Raw genomic sequence first — 23,392 nt, 5'->3', positions numbered from 1 at the left:
ATTTTATATAATTATATCGTTTTATGTAATTATATATTTATATAATTTTGTATCTATTTTATATCGATTTTACTTTTTACACCGTCTCGATCAAAAAACAATCACGTGTTGTTGTTGTGCTGAGCAATTAGCGGTCGGATCTGTGTATTAGCTTCCATAAAATATAACTGTCGAAAACCGGTTCGAGCAGATTTAATCTGAAAACGTTTCTCGGTAAAATTGCAACGTCCTTGTACAATTTAAAGGCAAATATGGCAAAAAGAATGCTGTCACGCTATACTGATAGTTGTTTTTACAATTCCCACGTAAAATAAACCGGAGGCAGAAAATCTCTCTCTCTCTCTCTTTCTCTTTATCTATCTATCTATCTATCTCTCTCTCTCTTTCTTTTACATCACAATTTCTAATCTGTTTATAATTATTAATTGTGCATTCGATAATGAAAAGGGACTTTTTTACCATGCAGAATGCGAAATCTCTAACCAGATCAGATAACTATCAACACTCATAGGATTTTAAAAGATAATTATTTCTTGAACAAGCTAGCTTGGAATCTGTTGATTTATTCAAAATATATGCAAATATGTGTAAATATAGTCTTAAAAATAACTGAAAAAATTCACTGAAATTTTTGCAATGATTTATATATTTCTTTTAAAATATCCTTGAAGAAGTACAAATGTAGACTGCTTCATGAAGCAGAACTATTCGACAGTTAATCGACCGAAGACAGTATTTTGAAGTAGAAAGTCTATACTGAATGCGCCTCTCAATTCCTTTTAATAATGTCAAACGTTCGCAGAGCGATTTCAATATGATGTGCAGTTGAATTACACGTGGCTGTACGAAAATTGACGTGCAACACATACGTGAGTATTCCTATAGAGTAAGTATAGGTAAACTTTTTATTATTTCAAATATCAACGATGAGATATTCCTGTTCCGTAGCAGTTTCGTAACGGCACAAAACGCGAAGAAAGTAAGATCGTGCATCGTCGAAGAAAGCGAGATCTTAACGGCGAAGAAAGTGAAACATTTGGACAACGTTTGGGAAAAAACCGAAAGTACAACGAGGTCAAGGCGAGATTATTACATGACGAAATTTTCTTGTAAAGAGACGGAAGGAAGCTGATGTGTGTCATACAGATTTGTACAAATGTCGAGTGACTTGTTATCCAGCAAACTTGAAAGTAAAAAATGAATTTTTAATTTATCTCTCTGAATGATAAATAAAAAGCGATCCGAATATTTCCGAATAAATTTTTTACCTCTGCCTCTGACTTTTCTTTAATCATCTTTTTTTTTATAACAACATAGTGATAATGTGGAAACAATTAGAAGGAGAGTTATAGGAACACTCGAATGAATCATTATGAAACATTATCAGCAGTAGCTGTTCAACAATAGAGAATAAGCAAAATGACTTTATCTGTTACTATCAGTCTTGTATCTGTGGAAATATCATATTAATTACAGTCACACATTACAAACTAACTTGCACAAGATTATGTTTTATTCAAAGCACTTGCGGACATCTTTCTCGTTTAGCGCCACTTTAATGCGCCATTATGTTATTATTTTATTGGTAATAACTGTATCATGTAGAGGCTTTGCGCTGACTCACTTGTATCCGGTGAGGATGTTTAGGAGCGTAGACTTTCCAGCGCCTGAAGGGCCCATTATAGCCGTCAATTCGCTGGATCGCAGCCTGCCGCTGACAGATTTGAGAATCGTCTTCACATCTGAAAGTGAAATAAATTTTTTAGATTGGACAGATGAGAGAGAATCCTAGTATTTAATTTAATTCTCTAATTTAAACTTCTTAAAAATTTACATTATAATATTTGAATAACTTAGACAACTAAAAGATGTTTTCGATAAATTTGCGTAAGAATTAAGAAAAAAAAGAACATGAAAAGATTATTTTTTATATTTTGTAAATACATATAAGATAATAAAGAACAGAGATAGAATATGTATTTTATTTGGCTCCATTACATTTACTAATAAATCTTCGGATTAAGATATTCATGCGTATCGTAAAAACAATCATACATATTTGCAATGACAGAATTAAAGGTGATTACTCTTCATGAATGATACTCATTAAGTAATCAAAATGCAATATTTTTTTAAATTACGAATCATCGGTTAACCATCGTACCAGATGTCATAAGTATAATCTTTGTTTTTATGATATCGACGACTAATACATACCCGGGAATATCGAACAAGAGAACAGGACAAAGTCCAAGACAAATAAGCTCGTACATTACATTATATTCGCGTATAAAGCCAATCAGTGAAGAGCTCGTTCACATGACGAAAAGTCGGAAAAGCAACTTTAATTGTCAATTTTGTCTCAACATAAAAAGTTAAATTGTTGCATCATTTCAAACTCCGTAGTTGATTTTGTTGAACAGTTTATATAATAAGAAAGATCAAAAGTAGTAAAAAATGTTTAGCAATAATTACATGGATATATAATCTATATACTTTTTTAATATAACCAAGTGATTGCGCGAGTAAATTACTTCACCCTTTCCATTTTTTCGGGCTACTGCGGCATAAATATTGTTCTTGAATGTGTCTCACAACCTGTTCAAACACATTTTAAATACAAATTTTAATTTTAAATAAGAATCGTAGTAAAAAATGTATTCGCATTTTTTTAAACAAATATTTTTGTCATATTAAAACATTTTTTCTTTATATAAATAATATAATAAAATATTATAATATTGATATTCTTGAAATGTATCTATACTATATTCAATTTTAATTAGTAACATTTTTTCAGATTTATAGCTAATTTATCAGTTTACTTGTCATTTGATTCAATGAAAAAAACATGTTTCATTTCTTATCGAAAAGAAGAAAATGAAGTAATTTGTTTTTCAATGCAAAGCAAATTTAACTTTATAAAAATTCTGACGTGCAAAACGAATCTTCTATTTTTTACGAATATTTGTAAACGCAGAAAAATTTACATAGCGAAAAAACAAGTATTTACAATATTATATAAAAAAAAAATTTATAATCCGACTTGAGGTACGTTAAAAATGATAATGATACGAGGATACGATTGTCTCACTAGGGTCAAGTGTCGTATAACTTGACTTGTTGGTTTTATAGCTTTCGATTTCATTACTGTTCTTATTTCAAAATCGCAAGTAGAGAAGTAGATAATGGCCTGAATAGTGCTTTGGCAATCGCACGGCCCGCTAAACAGAAACACCTGATTTAAAGTTATGTTACTATTGCAGCGCATGCGTCTGTCTCAAGGAAAAAGACAACGAGCAAATTAATGTATTGACCGCAAAACTTTGCATATTGTTTGCTACGTCACGAGCTACATAATCAGTGAAACAATAGGCTTTGCACAATAGCTTGACAAAACTGTATTCTCACAGTCTGTTCTTTGAAACTTCAATACGTTCGCAGAGACTTGTAAAAAATATGTATTTTATATATATATATATATATATATATATATATATATATATACACATAAAAACACAAATATAACTACAAAATAAAAATCGGACGTTTTTTAACTATTGTAATATTGCATTCGAAAAGCTTATTTTAATAGCACGCTTTTTTAAATTTTCTGATAAATACAGATTATCTAAAAATATTTTTAGCTCTTAAAATCTCAGCAGAGGATAAACATATTCCTTTATTAGTCTTTAATTCCTAAGCAAAGAAGTCTTTTTTATTTTCACTCGTCTAATCATCCGGCCGAAGATATTTCGTACGAAAATAACGTGAAATAAAATAATTAATTTAAAAACACACTTCGTATTATATTCACGTGTTGTTTTACCATAAGAGTTTAACGTTATGCATGCACGCAAAGTGGCAATTTAAAGTTCCCTGAAGAAGATAAATGTCACCGTTGTCACGTACATCATTCATGAATATCCTCCACTTATCCGGGCCACCCGGTTGTTCATGTGCAAATATTTGCGAGCCGCGCGTGAAGGTGCATAAAATCGCAATGACACAATAGGACACTATTTTGATTTCAATTCAAGGCGAACCGGTTCCGAGCCACCTTGTATTGTACAAAATGCACGTCGAGACAGTATCCGAGAATTCTAGGAAGTAGATCGAGCGAGCATGTAAAGATGTAAAAATGTCGAACATGGATCATTCAGGATTTATAATAAATAAAAAAAGTATATGGGTTAATTAAAAGTCTAAATTTGACCAGATCTCTTTATCGTCGATATATCTTTGTCTTTATATAGGAATGATTCATTTATTATGTTCATCACGTATTTGGCAGTTTTATAAATCTGCTTTATCTAACACTGAGCAAGATGTTATTTATTCCAGTATTAAGTAATAAGAAACTATACGGATAAAATTATATCCTTTTATTAACTTTATCTATGATACTGTCTATCATTCTGGAATGTGTGTTAATCTATCTTGACTAGATACAGGCATTATTACTGTTTCTAGGAAATCCGATGCCGTTTTCTTCATATGTCTTTCAATATAATTAACAGGAAATACGATTTCTGGCATATCCTGTGTATTCTGGAATATCCAGAATATTTCCTGTACTTGATGAAGTTAATGCGAGGCGTTTATTGCCTCGTAAGATAATTTTGTTATGACAGTTTATCACCTAATGACGTTTATTGCACGAATGCACAACATTATGATCGTGATTACTATACTCATGGCCTTACACATGTACTGATACATTGATCTTATATAATTGCTTTTTCATGAATCAACGTGACTCTATACGTATATGGCGTTATGGAAACGCGAATATCGCGGATCGTAAATTATTACGAACCTATCTAAGTCGGATTTATCGTGCTACTTATAATTAGGCCAAATAACAACTATCGTTGCCGATTAAACATTTCATGTGTTTAGCGCCAATATATATATTTTTATGCTAATGATTCATAAATATAATTAATGTTCCTACTTTGAAAATTTGTGGTATGTAATTTTTATCACGTTTTCTGGCCCCTACTCCATATTCCGGAGCATGACCATGTGTTGTAATCAGAATGCGAGTTCCGTTATCTCTCGTATAGAGAGCGGTTTGTTTGAAGAAAAAGGAAAATATGCAAAGTGCAAGTACTGTTGACCTGTCTTTGTTTCTCGAAAAGCGAATGTAGGAAGCAATGACCTCCGCACGATGACTGCTTCACATGTAGTATAGCGCCAGATTAACACTTTGCGATCTGTGTTTAAATTTTTATTCTTCCACTATCCTAATTTAAACAATCTACGGATACAATATAAATTGAGCACCATTTTTTACAACATAAATACATGCCGATATAAAAGCATTAATTAAAGTATTTTATTTTTAATAAAGTTTAATTGTTACAACACTGTGTCCGCTGATAATACAGTATCGTCACATGCCGTTGATCATAGTGTCAAATTCATGTGGCGATACTATACCCTAGTAGCACAAAACATTTGCACAATATTGAGAAATAATGTAAAGACAATATTCCCAATATTGGTCCAATATTGTAAAGTAGACGCTTCACCTTATTTAGCCAATTTGTATAAGCAGTAATATTGGTTTAACATTGGGCCAATGTTGAACGAATTAATTTTTTATATTGGACATTAATTGCATTCTAATGTAGAATCAATATTTTATGATCAATATTGACGTTACAGTGGGAAAACATTGGCCAATAAATTTCCAATATAACTAATGTTTAGCCAATATTAGTCAATGTATTGCCAATGTGCTACTAGGATATTATCAGCGCAAAGTGTTAATAAAAGCAAGGTCTTTGTAGAAAGATCGACGATTATATTTTTTAATATGTAGGTGGAAAAATGGAGGACAAAATGCAAATCATGTTCATTACTGAAGGTTATTTAGCATGGATAATGTAGGTCGATCGATTTTTGATCGCACCGTATCATTTGCGATCATTATTGTTAATATGTACTCATCATGACTTTCTAAAGTTATTGCGTTACATGAAAACATAAAATATGTAAAAATTACTATTAAGAAGATTCAGACGTGTTAAATGTAAAATTATGATAAAAGTTGATATCGATTAGTACATTATATTTAATAATAAAATATTTTGGTTTTATTGCGCAATATGTCCGCATAATTTCAAGATAAATACTGCTCCTCTCTCCGTGTGACAATAGAGAAATATAAAATAAATATCTACATCTGTAGTAACACCCACGTGCTACTAATTGCACCATTGTTTGCTCGATCACGTACATAGAATATCGCCGACCATACACGAACGGGCCTTCAAGTCAGGCATAGACACGCGCAAAGAGAAAGAGAGACGAGTTTGCTAATTTCGAGTCTGGAAGAGGCTGCGCGCCGAATTGCGCAAGTTGTGGATTGCAAAAACATACGACGATTTACAACGTTTAAATTACTCCGGTTGCTCAGATCACGTGTGATATACTTGTATGTTGGAGTGTCACGTGTTCATATTTTACACATATAAGAAGTAAAAGCGAAAGAGAGAGAGAAAGAGAGAGAGAAAGAGAGAGAGAGAGAGAGAGAGAGATGGAGAGAGAGAGGCGAGACAAGAAGTTCTCAAAATCTTATGGCTAACTTCGCGAGACTAAACTTTCTTCATTTTATTTTGCAATCATGCGAATCCAACAGCGCAATAACGTTTCATTGAGATGCTGTAGCCTAATTTCGCAAAAATATTGTATATCGTAACACCAACCACGACAAGCTCCTATCTGAATATCTTCTTCGTGTTCATACAGCTTCAATAGTTTCAACACAAGATTTACACAAGACAACACAAGATAATCTCGAGAAATCCTCAACGTACGAAATTATTCCTTGCGGCAATTCCGCAGGCCGCTCTGAAGAGAGATTATCTTAAGGAAAATGAAAAATTCTGTAGATATTTTCTTCTTCATTTCGAAAAAAATATCGATATTAAATATTTTATTAACACAATAATTTTAAGAAAATAAAAATGTCGAGAATTTTTTAATGTCAAATTCCTTGAAATCTTGAAATATGCGTTGCACTCTTATCTATAGCTCATTGCTATTCTTATATCTTATTGATAAATATTGTAATGACTGCGAATAAAATAATAAAAACTCCATAACAGAGGGAGTGCAGTATAGAACTATTATTATTTCACGAAACAAATTTATTTACTTCTTATACACATTAAAATATATTGTTTAGGCAAGTAGTGTAGATCATATTATTACTTGAAAGGCATCTTATTCTCTAAACTGACGAAAAAGTATTACGTATTTCTTTGAAGGCATTACAAGACACGAATTCGAAAAGTGTTGTCGAAATGCAACTCACGTTTTTTGTGATATCTATTTAAGCTGGTATTAATTTGTCAGTCATACATGTGATCTAAAAAGATTTGTCCGAATTCGTGAAATACATGAACATGAATAATAAAGCTTAGTCGAGCAGCAATCTTATTTATGCCAAAGGCACGTGATGATTATTATCTCCCTGCAAATTTTTGTAATAATAAGATAAGTGGACGGCAGAAGAATACGAAATAAACGAAACACACTCATTATTATATATCCACAGATCGTAATGCTAGTCTTTGCTGGTAATTTTTGGTGGAGACTCTAAAATTAAAAGATAAGATCACACATGCATTATTGCGATCACGAATATCTATCTACAACCATGTATCCCACGGTAAGAATTACCTAACACAATGAAGCGTTGTTCGGTATCTTTATCCGGGCTGCGACAATAATTATCGTTCGTAATACGCGTTTCCTTAGTCGCGAGCAAACAATTAGTCTTCTGATAACATTAGGTATTAAATGATATTTTTTGATCATTTACGCCGAGTTACGAAAGCATTCGAACGATCGATCATCAAAATGTCCGCTGATCGTAACGTCTCTATCACTAGAAAAAGGGAAAATAAGGAAAAATATGACGTGTCATCGTCCGGCGCTTAATTATCGTCCATCCTCGACAGGAAGATGAGTATTACTACAAATGTGTCTCCGCAAGATAGCATTACTAGAATAACATAATATGGTTGAATTACGTGGCTATACTAAACTTCAAATAGCGTTGTCCAAGGCCGCCGGAGCCTGGTTTTCAGCTCGAGATGACGTAATATCGTCGCGTTGCAAAAAATATTTTCACTTTCACACTCGGCACGATACGCGTGATCGATATAACGTATCTTCGCAATCTACCGGACATACGTTAGATTCCATTCGATCTCCTTAGCCAATTTTAATCGAACAGCGAAATAATACTCAAAATTTAAAATGTAAAATAAAATAATGATCCAGGATTGCCGGTAAAACGAAGTTTTATCATTTCAAGTGAAGCTATTCACCTCGCGCTCGCGAAAGCCACGATAAGATGAAAAGAACAAAGACTTCAATGATGATGTTTACCGCTGGATATTATTATTGTACGTTTATCTGTCGACACGTCAATTTAAGCGCACGTTTTGAGCGATGCTAAATAAGAATGTATGCCATTTTTTAAAGAAAAAAATTTCCTATACATATAAGTTCTTAAAATTTTCTGTAAAGTATTTTTAAATGCATTTGAGGCAAATCACGCATAGTGTTAAATTAAGATTTCTTTGCGGGCTCAAGAATTACATGTCGGCGTGATCGACGTGGAAATCTTCGAGATATTATGTCGACCTTCTTATAAAATTGCGATCACTAATCCTAAGAGACAAGTATCACGAATTACTCCTCTTATTACGGATTTCTCAACTAAAACTCGGGAGGAACATGCACGTCGTACACATTATTTATAAGTCAGAATGACCTGACACGAATAGAGAATAAAGAGGTGAAGGCAATTTGTCTGTGACGATTGTCTAATGACCTTCATTTCACAACAAAATTTCAATAATTTCAACAAGCAGAAATAATCGATCAATTCCAATCCCCGATTAATCTCTGTACATAATACCGCATTGATTCGTTGCGGAAGTATTTTCTTGCGAGCTATAAGAAGAAAAAGGAGCAAAGCGAACGCGTCATGTTTCCAGTCTATAAATAATCGGAATATACGACATAATCTATGACGTATATCATAAAATATGCTGCGAAATGTCGCACGAATATAAACTGACCGCGATACAAAGAGTATGACAGAAAATTGAATGTACGTGTATACATGATATGACTTCCTAGCGCTATTACTAGATTATCGATCTGGTGCACAAGTACAATGGTGCATTGGTACTGGGCACAACCGATGGTATTGTCTAGTTTGCGTCCATGAATCGCGTTAATTCTGCCGAACGACTTCTTAAATGGGGGAGAGCCCCTGCTCTTAAGTAGCCATCATTACATGCTAATTAAATTATTTTTTATTTGTATTTCCTATTTACTGGTTTATAGGCAAATAAACGTTGAAAACTATAGCTTGATATTTCAAGTATCTATTAATAATTAATAATTAATTTATAATTCTTAATTTTCTTTCATCGTGCAATAGCAAATTAATTTATTATAAGTCCTTCTTGTAATACGTTACAAAAGATACGACTTAGGCAACCAGTCGCCAAACTGTGAGTCTCCTAAATTATATCGCCTTTAAAGAATTAATAAGAAATCGAACTAATACTTATTAATACTAATTAATACTTATTAATTTATCGAGCGAAGAGAAAAATCAAATATTTCATAATCAATAAATCGCAATAATGAAAAGATAAGAACATCAAAATAAAACCTTTTTATCTGTATCAATTATTAATTTGAGGTACGATTTAGGCGAATGACATTCAGTAACATTTTCCTAGTTCGTGTTTAAAGATGAGAAAAGCATCGATGCACAAAAGAGAGACTAGTTTTATTTTCCGGGATCACCGAGCCGCGTTATCGCTTGCACGCCGATGATAAGAATAAGTACGTGGGAATCCCTCATGGGATACGCGCGCGCCCGTTGCACGCCGTTACGCCGTGTTGCATTTCTTCAAACACGCATTTCTTCGATGTTTGGCACGCGAGCGGTGCACTTTCACTCGGCGGTCAATGTCATCGGAAACCAGTTTGCAAACCATTTATCGCGCGTCCGGCGCGTGACTGTTTCCTGTATATAGGAAGGTGATGGAAAAAGAAGGGAGAATCTTGGAGACGTTTTGGAGGCCTCTTCTCATGGACGTGCAATGACTCTCAAGACATTTACAGCTCGGAATTTTCCCGGACAATGGAATTATGCTGTCGCATCAAATATTCAATGACATGTGCATTTAAAAAATCACGTGATATCGAGTTTAATTAATCAACGTCAAACAGATAGTTATTTGATAAATAGTATCATTCACAGAATAAATTAAACGATACTTCGTTGCTGCATTTAATACAGACAACACATTTTTGTTTGAGAGAACTTTCAGTTTACAATATATTTTGCTTTTCTGCAATTTGAAAAAAAAAATTATACGTATAGCTAGTTACAAAATCAAGATTAAAATGTAAAAATAAATATTTATGTGGCAAGAAATTGGGAAACTAAAAATCGAAATTAATTCGAACTGAAAGAAAGAAAAAAATCGAAAAAGAATGAATGAAATAAAAAATGTATTGATACAATAAAATAGTTGTAGAAAAAGTACATAATCTTTATGTGCGCGCATTAAAATGTATATACGTGAAAAACAATAAAAATATAGTTTGTTTGCACAAAAAAATTGATTATCACTTGTTATTGCAATATTCAATTTGTTATTATAGATAAACCTGATATTTTTAATCAGCACTTATTAATACATTATTGTCCTATTCAACGACGTGCTACAAAATTAATTGAAAAGTCCTTGTATAACATTCCGTTGTACAAAATAGCAATAAAAAAATAACAAAAATAAAATAGCAGAATAAAATAATTGAATTTGACATTAAACATTTTTGGATACTAAGAATAGTATATTGTTCTACACAATAATGTGTAACTTATGTTATATTTATTGATCTGCGGGGGCGGTTAACGTATCGCATCAAAATATAGATTTTTATAGACATAATTAAGTAAATTATCATGTAATAATATAAGATGATGTGCGGTTTTCGCGGAAAACATGAATATTTCTGAATGTTCAATAGGAAGCTGTCCAAGTTACGTGTGTTTATCAAGCAATTATGGTAATTATATAGCTTAGAGTGCTTTTAAAAAAGACTTCGTTATGATGTATTCAAATAAAGTAACACGTGGAATGCAGCTCAAGGGCGCGGTACATTCACATGCCGTGCGATTTACGAAACAATCTTTCTGCGGGTTTCACGACTTTTTCTCGTGTGACACTACGTCGTTTTCAACGTAATAATGTACTATCATGTCCGACTAATGCCTAATCGGTTTGGTATAATATTACGTTATGCTCTGACAGTTGGGTTTTCTTTCCACGTCTCCACTGTGTGGCCAAGTTATATCGTATAAGCTATTTTTTAGCTAAGGGCTCATAGCATCGACTTGCCCAATCGAAAACTTATCCTATTACTGCAAAGTTGAAGTATGCCGGCCGCGCGTGAACTGGATTACGAAAGTCTCAGATCAAAGTATTTAGATAAGGAACATTCGTTAAACCACAATTATTACGGAACAGTTGATTAAAATTTTTTACACAACTCGATGATATATCCTACCAAGTAAGAAATCGACTCTGTGGTTTTACCCGCGCGTGTAAGATTACTATTAAGAGATTTAAAATGAATATTTCTTGTGATTAATTAACACTCGCCGGCGAATAATCAATGAAATAAAGAGTCATTTTAGTTCTTAGAATGCTTATAAAAAATTCACGATAATTGACATCGGAAGAATAATCCATGCATGTCGCCTATTAAAATAATGATGTAACTATTTTTGCAACGCAAAAACTTAAATTCCAAAGGTCACCGCACTTTGCCGAAAGTAGATATGATAACACCATGAGACGCCCCCTTGTTGCGCATTAGATCGTGGATTGCGCGAACATACGAAACGCGTTTAATATGTATGGAAATAACAAAGTGAAACGTTACAGCAAACTAAGTAAAAAGAAAACGATGTCGACGCAATTTTTTCGTCTTTTTCAACACTCGATTTCGTAACATATCACCATATTACTCCATTTGCCTCAATCAAAAGTGAAAACGCGTTAGCCTTAATTGCGAAGGACGGTACTCGACCATTAGAATTAAGATATCGATATGATAAGTAAAAACAGAAGGATACTCACTACTTTTGCGGCCTTCTCGGACCTTATACGTGAGGTCGGTGAATGCCAAATCGACCGGCGGCCTCTTCGGCAGATGGGTGATCGTTTTCGGCTGCGCCGGCACGATCTGCAGCCGCACCGCCGAGCTCTTCCTAGGTTGCAACAAAATTCCATTGGAATCGTCCGCCGTCGAGCAATTTCCCTCATGCTTCATCTTTCAACGAGATTCGTGCGTGCGTATGTTCCTCGCACTTTCGTCCCTTTCCCCGAAATGCCGATCGTCGATCGTCGATCGATTCTATCAGCAGTCAGGCGCGTTTTCCCTTTCGATATCGCGCGAATCAAACTTCGCGACTTTATAACACGCGAGAAAATTCCGTAACCGTTGATTTATTTTTCACAACCTGCAATATTGTACGCCCACATGATGCAATGCACTTTGCAAACCGTATTAAAGATAGCGTTTTATTTCAGGGAGGGAAGAGAAAATTGTATCCGCGTATATATGAATGGTGTTTCCGGAGTTAAGTTCGATTCGAGCGATGGCAAACCTATTCGCTGACGTTGTGAAACCAACTGTAAAGCTATTTAGAATTACTTGAATTTATAAATCCTCTTTTCTTCAAGAAATTGCGCTTCTTTCAATTTAGCCTCAAGGCCTCAACATTTTATATCTCGTTTTACGATTTAATGCCATTCACTAAAGATTGCGAAAGACACTAAAGGTAGACAAAAGGAGGTACCGAGACAAAGAAAACTGTTACATTTTGCAACACGTTATTTCACTATTTTTTGGACACAAGTAATGACTCCATTAGCTTTGGCTGTCAATATAATCGAATATACACGAATACAAAACGTGATTAATTATGATTTCAATTTTTCTGTCGACAAAACTTCAATCGATCATCAAGATTTATTCTACCAGACGGAGCGCTTGAATTACTAGAACATTTACGTAAAACAGCAATTTACTTATAATTTATAATATTTATAATTTTATAGCAGACACATACAATGTCGCTCCAGCAAATCCGACAGTGAAAATGACAGAATCCAACACGCCTCTTCCCTCGCGGAAAGGAAATCAAATAATTTAATGCACTGATTCTTACATCGCTCTACTTGACAATGTATTTTTTTTTTGTCCTCACTGGAGAATCCTTTTCGCCGACGCTAAGAGCTTAAAATGTAACGAGGCGCATCTCCGGAGCTGATCCGAGTACAACGTGGTGGCCAAGGCTGACAGACGCGACGCACTCGATCCGCACGGTTGCACGTGTCGCGGCGCACTCCCGAGCGTACGCGACGCACCGCGGCTCTTAGGATCCCACCGGATGCGCCCCGATAACAAAGCCCGCGGCAGCAGGAATTAATCCGGTGGGGAAACAGTGAGAGGAGCGGCGTTCATGTGCCTTCGTCACACCTTGCCTAACGCGATGCACCCGCGGCAACGACGCGAGACCAACTGAGTTAAAAAGCCGCAGCTGCAACTCGACAAGTCCCTCCGTCGATGACCGCCACCGCGGCGTCCCTTTTGTCTCGCTCCCCCTGGCCTTCGTACCCTTTTTCCATTCGGTGCGACCAAGGAAGAAGGCATTCACGGTTGCACATGTGAACAACACTATCGACAGATCAAAGTCTGCGCAGAAGCCGATGACTAACATGGCGTTATTAACGTCCGCGTCGAGGGAGGTTAGTCATCCTCTTTGATATTATCATCGATTTTTTTCACAATTTATTTGAAAATTAGAAAGCTATACATCGACGGATGTTACTTCTAATGATTGTTAAAAATTGTACGAGCCCTCATTGCATTTTTAACGCAATCGCCTCCAGATAGAAGACTCCGATAGCGTCCATGCTTCACGGAGTCGAAAAGATTTCGCGTTTTAAGAAAAAAAAAAAAAAGAAATTAAATCAAACACAGCGGTTTTTTCAATCACTCGCCCCGTCACTTTTAGAACTGCTATACAATACATTCGCGATCTTGAGAAGTAAAACTTAAATGAATCGTGTCTTGAATTAGTCGTAACGTAAACAGCTTTAAAGACAAAGATACGTCTGTTCGTCATAACGACTCACGGAAAGAAGACAAAGGAAAGAGATTCTTAATATCCAAGCTTATCTTAAATGACATAAATAGATCGCGAAGTATAAATAGGGGCATTTAGACGTAAAGACAAGGATATCCTAGTTAATGTATGCATGAAAGTCTTCCGGGCTCGAAGTTTTCGACGTTTATAATTAAGATATATTACATGCAATAACACGAGCGCCAGCGATGACCCTTCTCAATTTCATTTCAATCTGTAATCTGAAATGTATCGATTGATAATGGATCACGCAAACCATCGCTGCCGAAACGGCGGTATTCATCTGGCGGTATTGATGTTGATGTTTCGTAAATGGGCTTATCGCCAAAAGTGATTAATTATAAGTCCGATAAGAGACGATGCACGTGCACAATATTACGGAATAATGTGCGAGACGCCGCAATAAAAGTATATGGTTTGATAATTCTTTTTAAATAATTTTGATAAAATACACCGTTCCGTTTGAAGGCTTTAGGCTTCTATTAGAATTCTAACGAACGAGGTCATCACTGATAACGTATTGTAATTCCGATAAGTGTTACAGGTAATAGAGTTACTCATTGTGAAACTTATTACTATCGCCATGACTGTTTCATAATTTTGACGAGACAAGACATTAAGAAAAAAAAAAAAAACAGCCCTAACTACGTATGGTTTTTACGTCATACGCTCATTTAAAATGCAGAAGAGATGTAGTTCGACGTAAGTAAGCAATTGACGTAAGTAATAATTTAATTAGGTGACTAAAGTCCGCGACGATTAACCCTTACGATTATCACGATCACCGACGTTCTCTATTCTCTAATACCTTCAAATTATTATTATTATCGTTGTTGAAACTTTTGCCACTTTAAGGCACGACAATGTTAGTAATTGCAAGAATTTTTTTACAGAAGCTCTCTGTAAGATATATGCTTTTTTATAACTTTTATCACGCTAAAAGAAGTAAAGATATCAATCACAGGTTGACAAAGTAGATTCATTTGACGTCAATCGAAACCTTCGTGTACACCATATGAATACGCGATCACCGGAAGACTGAACGGTCGAGCACTGATCACAAATCGAACAAGATTCTACAACGAAATTTTGCTCTTTACGTCACGTGTTCGTTCATTAAATGCAACTTGTATGTTTCGCGCGTTTGTTTGGGCACACTGTGCCTGCGGTCGTATTACTTCAGACCGAAGTTTCTTACACATTTGCGACTGTGTTTCGTCATGGAAAGCAGAATACGGAAAAATAACAACGCAAAAAAAGTGTTGAAATCGATACCTACTTTAAGCTTTAAAAAAAAAAAAACGTAAGTTCAACCATCGCATTAAATATTGTAAAAGAGTGTGATAAAGACAATTTTGTATTATTTTTTGAAAAGACCCTCAGTGTAAATTAAAAAATAAATTAGAAAATTAAACAAATAAACAAAATCAGCAAAATACACATAAAAAGATAACAATCATTTTTAAATGATAAAAAAAAACAAAAAAATAATACAGTACTATTTTGACATTTTTTTTCAATCAAAATAATACGATGATAAAGATTTACTATCGCATTTGATAAAGGTCATCAAATTAGATAAAGCACAAAAACTTGATCGAGCTTAAAATGCGCTTACATTTACTTATCATTTAATGGTAGCCTCTCATTGAAAATACTGCCAGGCAATTCGATGACGCATGTCAAATCGCCATGCGTCCTCTTTATTTAACGCGTGCGTGCAATACAAAGTGATTTGAATGCGTAAGATGCACCGGCATATATCGCGGCACGAGTCATTTATTATTTTTGTTTTCATTGAAGAAACTCGAAATGCTTACAAATTGAGACGAGTTAGCTTCCGATGAAATAATATATCGCCAACCGCCACAATTCCGCCGTGTCTTCACTGCTCTCTCGCGTTTACATAATTAATAACTCATCACGCAATGGAGAATTATATATGAAGTAATTTCTTCCTCGTCTCTTCACGCAGCGGTATCGTAATCACACAAAGTGGAATAAATTCTTTATTTCGATCCGCGCAAAGACGAGATTTTTATTTTGCGACGGAAGAAATTCAAGAGAACGGCGACGACAAGTTTTCAGTTTCAATTTTTAATTTTTGATAAATTTATAAGCGTGGCATAGCAGCGGAAATGCTGAGCACGCTGTCGCCAACGTGATTCTTTTACCGATAACTATCTTTTCTTATTGCGGAAACCTCGAAATAGAATTAAACGCGGAAAAGCATGATGAATTACAAAATCCGGAAAAAATATTAAATAATTAGAATTAGAAACGTAGGTAAGATATAATTTTCTTCACATTTCCTGAAATATAGCAGTAAAGTAGGAATTATGTAGATTGAGTTATACAAGTTGCGTAATAGTTTTAAAGAGAACATAAAGAATATCAATTTTAACATATAAATTGTTTTGACGGAACTAATAAATGCTAATTTCAGTACAATTTTAACATAATTGCGTATAATTAAGTGCAATAATATGCGCTCAGTAATTTACTTAGAAGAATTATTTAATTTTAATAAATATTTAAATAATTTTTATTATTTAGGATAATTTTGAGTATTTTTTTCCGCGCATTTATAAAAATAATATTATTATAATTAAATCTTAAAATATTTCTTAATATGTTGAAAAACATAAAAATATTATCTTAGCATGCATCAATTAAAAACATTTTATTCACAATGTATGTTTTATACGATTACTATATTACTAAAAGATGCAATCAGTGCGATTACGTCACAATGTATCGTATAATTATACAATTAGAAAAACAGTTTTAATGTAAGAAAATATTCTAAAAAGAAAAATACGGATAAGAAATAAACAAGATATCAGTCGTTGCAATATAGAAATTATTAACATACAATATAATATACAATAATATAAAATAGCACCATTTTAAAAAACAAAAAAGAATTTGATATTTCGGAATAAATAATTTATTAAACTTTTTTATTTATCGTCAAACAAAAAGTTCACGTTAATTCGTTAACTACTCCGGATATCCGTCCCGAATTGTCAATATTTCTCTATCGTTGTCTTTCTTAATTGATTTATCAAGTGTAGCAGAAGAATCTCTTATTTTATAAGAAAATACGTGGATCGCAAAATCTTGATAAAGCGAGTAAACATTTTAGCGAAAAAATGTACGGTACAAGCGAGTACATTTCCGATAAACCTAAGTAATCATATTTTTGTAGAATAAATTTCCATCACGGACGGATGGAACCGTGATCTACGCACAAACTGTCACGGCCGGAGCAAACGTTACTTGTGCAACAAAAAAAAAAAGAGAGAAGCGCAAAGTCCGCTCGAACAAATCACCAACGAACGTGATAACGTGTGACAGTCACATAGAAATTTCACATTTACTCGACCGTGGAATCGCCACGCTCTTTGTTCCCCATCGTCGGTGATGGTCGGGTCAATTAAAACTCGATAATAAGCACTGTCCATGTCCTATATGGTGTATTTAACGTTACCAGACTGATTTCACTTTAGTAAATAAATACAGATAAATCATTAAGTGACGCAAAAAGATGTTTAATTACAAAACTCTTGTTACAAGAGAGAGAAAGGAAAAAAAAGACGGAATACTTGTAATACATATTAACGCGATAATTTTAATTTACATTATTTTCATAAATTACCTAAAGATTGTGCGTATAAATGTTGTAAATACTAGTGGACTTTGATTTGGTCAGATGAATGCTCAAAATGAAAAATGTAAATTACAATAACAGAATTTGAAATCAATATCGCGAGATGAACGCGAAATTCTTTACACGTACCAAACGCTCCCACTGTCTAGACGCATAGCAATTATGTAAACGAATTGTATGCTGTGCAAGCGCATAAGTAAATATAACAAAATATTACAAAAAATTATCTTTAATGATTCGTCGAGTTGTATCTCATTAAGAAAAATTCCAGTGTGTTTGTACTGATCTGAATATCTACCGTGAACCAGTTTGCACGATAAAAAAAGAAAATGTTTACCGTTTTTCTTCTCGGAAGAAGAATTGATCGAAAAATGTTCTAATAGCGTCAGTAGGATCAACCAATTTTAATGTGCGAGGACGCTATTTCAAGCCGTAAAAAAAGATACGATAAACAAAAACCTATTACTTGATTGAAATATATAGAGTCATATGAAAAAAATTATGATTTAAGAGATAATGCAAAAGAATATTTATGTTAATCATTGAGTCTTTGAAAAAAAACAGATGAATACTGACCTGCAGCTAATGCAGATTTTATTTTAATTTGCCAGGATAAAAAGAATCCCTTAGGAAGAAACACATATTAAATCTATCATATGTATATTTGATTTTGTCGTATGACAAATGTCCACTTTATTGTCCGTTCGTAAGTATGTTTCAAGTAACGAAATGAATCCGATAGAGCATATGACATTCCGAATTATTGCACAATAATCAGCGTGCGTAAAAACCTCAATAAATGTCTCTTGATATCCGTTCGAAGATCAATGCGCTATGTATAAGATAATACGAAGGAACAAAGTACCGAGTAGGTACAAAGTCTTTCACGTGCATTAACGATATGTAATCAATTATGTTTAATCTCCCTAGCAGTTCGATGATACAAACGTTGAAGTTTTCAAGATTAGAATATATCATATAACTGTCAGCTAATTTTTCTCACAGGTACAATTAGCATACGACGTAAATTTCGTAATACGTTTCTAGCACGTTCAAGTGCAAGGTCTAACATAAAAAGATTGGTATGAAGGAGATGGACGAAGAAATCGTTTCGATTGGATTTTTGTTAATATTCATGAAAATGTTTATATCGTCGAAATATAGCTTTTTTTGCCGATGACGCTTGTCTGCGGAAATGACACTGTACATTTTCATCATGTTCTAGATCACCGCGATAATTTATCGCAAAACGCGCAAAGTGGAACGAAATTACTTTAATAAGACAAAAAAGAATGTATCGTTAGACTAGTTATCTAATGATTATTATCCGATAGAATATACAAAATAATTGACGGTATAAAATATCAGGTTAAAAAAGCCGTCGGCATTAAGCAACAAAGTTCAAATTCCGAAGAATCCGGAGAGCCTGTTGATTCACGTTGATTATCAAGCAGAAAGATTGTCAGTGATTATCGCTATCGATTGTATTGTAAAAAAATTACAGCTCTTTGATCAAGGTTAGCTTAAGAAAAATCACAAAATTTTTTACACTGTTAAGTGCATTAGTGAGACTCAAAATACTTTACATTTGATAGAGAAAATAAATAACCGGAGTGACCAATTAATTATTAAATTATTTAATGTAGCTGTATTCCATTATTTTCAAGCAATCAGTTTAACGAATATGCATTTTAATGTGGGAAATTAATAATAATTTTATTATCTAATTAATACACATGCCAAAAGCGGAATAACTTCATAAATTCTTATTTGAATTTTTTACTCTTTACTCCGCAATCAATTACAACGTTTAAAAATGCCGATTCCAAAGTACTCGAACAACAAGGTCCAATCTATGTTTTTTTAGAAATATATTACGCATTACACGATTAGAATGTCAAACGTCATAAATGCGAAAATACGGTTCAGTAAAAAAAGAAATAACATTATCAAACACATGGACAAACGAGGGTATACTGATAACACTGAATTAACTCCCAAACAGGACAATAATGATAAATAATTGCAGCGTTGCCCTAAATTCCTCGACAGCGTTCTAAGCAAGTGCATTGCAGTGTTCTTGTGGGCTTCAAAATTTTACAGATTTTTTTTTTCGTAAAAGCACCCATATACATATTATTCTACGCATCATTAATCATATCGTTATAACACGATAATTTAGGTCGCGTCGTTGATATGAAGCTTGAGGGATAAGTATATTTCTATTTCTTATTTAACTTATGTATATACGCTCAAAAAGTTGTAGAGCAAAATATAAAATAAGTGTATGCAATTTTAAAAACTCACCCGTTAATTCCATTACTAAGCAGGCCGTTCTGCATGCTATTCTTTCCGCCTTCCACCATCGTCGAAGTTACGTTGCTCCACGCACGTTTGACTTACAGTACGTACAGGACATGCAGCTAAAATTAGAAAAGAAAATATTAAAACAAGGATCTAAAAAGCCACTGTGAATGTGTCGACACATTCTCTAGACGCAAGGATATTATTACAATCTGATAAAAAATTGCTTATTCAACGCTAAACACTTGCGAGAGAATACTAACTTTAGAAAAAACAGATCTCACAAGGATAAATGTAATTCTAGATAATAAGGGTAATTATATACATGAGCAATTATGCAAATACGGCACGTGAAATCAACGCAATTTTCGTTATATAATAGTTACTTTGTTTGTTAAATAATCTACTTCTCAAACTCTTGTCAAGAATTATTTTTATTTTTCAAAAATCACGATAAAATATTACGTTAATAACACATTATTTGTACAATTGGAGAAAGTATTTAAAATGTTATGGAATTCAAAATTCATGACATAATTATAATATTTAGTTACTATTTTGAGTTATTACAGACGCAATTTGCATTACAAATAAGACGCAAATTTGAATCAGCATTATATATATATATATATATATATATATATATATATATATATATATATACATATATATATATATACATGAATTAATCAATGTCCGTTAATTGATTTGTACCCTTACTCTCTTCTGTTCCTTTCGAATCATTCGCCGTTTTCTAATTATAGGAGTTACTTCACCAAGGTTAATGCAACTGACAGACGAAGTTCATGTTCTACACTGCACACATCTTACAATATTGCGCGCACGCTGTACCAGCAACGTTTCGCGAGTCTTCGTTTACGAATGATTACGGTGGAGTTCACGGATACGATATTATGTATGGAGAAATGCAAACTGCGATCCATTATCCTTAACATTATGCATCACATAGTGGTAATCATATGCGTTTCATAATATTCTTTTTTACCTTTCCCTCTCTTGCCAGCATGTTTGCTCTGCAATCAAATAACTGATATTTCGTTGAATTTAAATATTTTTTAAATATTTCGAGCTCTCTCGAAATTATCGCGGAAATTCCGAGCATAAACATATCGTAAGCGAAGGATACTCGTAGCTTCCTGCTTAGCATGTTTGCATTATTCATTAACGAATTAATACTATAGCGCTCGTATTATTTTCGTTCGAAGTATCAGAAAGGAGATAAGAATTTTAATTATCCATTACCGGTTTTACGTCGGTTACCTTTTTTTTTTGCTTCTGATCAAAGGTAGGCAGTTCTACAGTGTGAGCAAAATTAACTTCAGCGGAGGGATTTTTGTAGTTATAAATACCTTCGTGTGCTTTAAAATTCTTTTACTTGTGGCGCGCGCGAGTATGCCGAAAACGCGGAATTATTGGGAATGTATACCGAATGTGCCTGAAAGCAACGAATGATACGAGACACAACACACGCGCTCTCATCGTAAATTATAGGAAATATTTCGTGCCGAGTGTATTTCTCTTGGCGTGGCACACGTGCAACGCACTCCGCAAGCGAACGAATCGCTAGATACCGTTGCAGCTGGCACGGTATATAATGGCCAAAACACGCTAGCGATGCACCTCGTGCAACTTTCACACGCTCGAGTGCGTTGCTCTTAACTGACTTTTATCTAGTTTCTAAACCTCTATAATCCGACATGACTTGAAAGTCATACATCCATAGTTTTTAAGTCTAAGTTTGTATGAAATCTATCGTATGAAATATATCTAGCATTGTTTTCGAACGTCTTAAATAGACATTACACTGCCTCTAGATTGTACAGTCTACATTTCAGTCGTAAATACAATTGTATAAGTACGTATTACATTTACCAAATTATTCTACAAATATATTCTCATTCTTGAACAACATAATCATTATAATTATATTACTATTTGTGAATAATGGTTCATTTCAAATTTATCCTAAATATTTTTTATGTACTTAGTTTCTCTCTCTCTCTCCCCCCTCTCTTTTTCTCTCAACGTGATTATCGATTGATCATGACAAATAAAATTGATCAAGTTATAAGTGAAGCGTACAAGCGTCTCGAGCACATCACCAAAACAGCGAGTAGAAGATTGAATAGTTACCTAAATGTGCCCCGAGCAATTCTGTTCTTTAGCCCCAGGTCCCAGGTTCGTGAGTCAACCGGCGCGAACGACGCTACAGGCGAAGAAACGAGGAGACGGAATCGGATTCACAGTGGACGGCACTCTTTCACGCGCGTGCTAATTCGCGACGCGACATCGCACTAAGCCTGTCGATCGATCGTGCGCCGGCTACGTCTTCTAATCGGCTCGGACCTCGCAGTGTCCCCGTTTACGGATCTCGCGCAACGGATTGGTCGCAGATAAAAGCCCATGGCATCGGTAAACTTTGATACCCGCCGCTTCTCTCAGACCGCCCCACCAGACCGCGAAAGGCGAGCGCAGCCGTTCATTCGCCATTCACGCACTGCGGCCTTTAATCGCACGACTTGCCTGTATGGGTGCGTGGCACGGATGGCAGCGTGCTTTGACAGCGAGTCAGCTGACCGACCGCAGCTCAGTATGAGCGTATGTGTGACGGATGCGTGTGCGCGTATACGGATTTGTAAGTACACACATTGCAATGAAAATTCGATTTCGTTGTTAGAAAATAAATTAACATCCTTGATAATTTATTGGAGTAAAAATTAAAATCATTCAAAGAATAATTGCGACAATCATTCAAATTATTATTGAAACTTGTTATTTTCTTGACTACGATTGAGTTGTGATCGTTGATGTGTTGGTGTAGGTAATAACTTTATCAGCAATCGGTGTGGTCTTCAACTGTTCGATCGTCATGGAAAAACTTAGATGATTCTTGCAAATATTAAGCAAACTGAAAGTCAGATAGTTGCAAAAATATGTTTTATATTTTAAGTTACTTTTCAAAATATGAGTCATTATGATATAATATCTCAAATAAATGTTTTGAAAGCTTGTGAATATTTCTCTTTATGTAATAAGATTTGCGAAGGTTTCTAAGTATCCTGTCACCATCTTGCGATTGAAGAACGAGGCGCATTGAATCCGGCTAAATTTATTCGTGA

The 23,392-nt window shown here is 34.3% G+C and overlaps 1 protein-coding gene across 3 annotated transcripts in view; it reads right to left on the bottom strand.

Annotated features, from left to right (window-relative positions):
* LOC105831744 (ATP-binding cassette sub-family G member 1) overlaps positions 1 to 22,724 on the bottom strand; it is a 30,929-nt gene extending 8,205 nt beyond the window's left edge. The window contains exons 1-4 of one of the 3 annotated variants that reach the window (XM_028190047.2): positions 22,407 to 22,724; positions 20,256 to 20,371; positions 12,201 to 12,331; positions 1,625 to 1,742 (exon numbers count right to left, since the gene is read on the bottom strand). In XM_028190047.2, the coding sequence (XP_028045848.1) occupies positions 1,625 to 1,742; positions 12,201 to 12,331; positions 20,256 to 20,314 (308 nt within the window). In that variant the 5' untranslated portion in view covers positions 20,315 to 20,371; positions 22,407 to 22,724. Of the gene's footprint in view, positions 1 to 1,624; positions 1,743 to 12,200; positions 14,064 to 20,255; positions 20,372 to 22,406 lie in introns of those variants that run through there. The other 2 variants (XM_012672114.3, XM_036291165.1) reach the window with 2 other exon arrangements.
* Between the last annotated feature and the right edge of the window lie 668 nt (positions 22,725 to 23,392).

This window comes from Monomorium pharaonis, chromosome 8 (genome assembly GCF_013373865.1).
Source record: "Monomorium pharaonis isolate MP-MQ-018 chromosome 8, ASM1337386v2, whole genome shotgun sequence".
In the NCBI taxonomy this organism is placed as follows: domain Eukaryota; kingdom Metazoa; phylum Arthropoda; class Insecta; order Hymenoptera; family Formicidae; genus Monomorium; species Monomorium pharaonis.
Note: the sequence above shows the minus strand (reverse complement) of the source record. Positions and strands in the feature narration are given on the sequence as shown.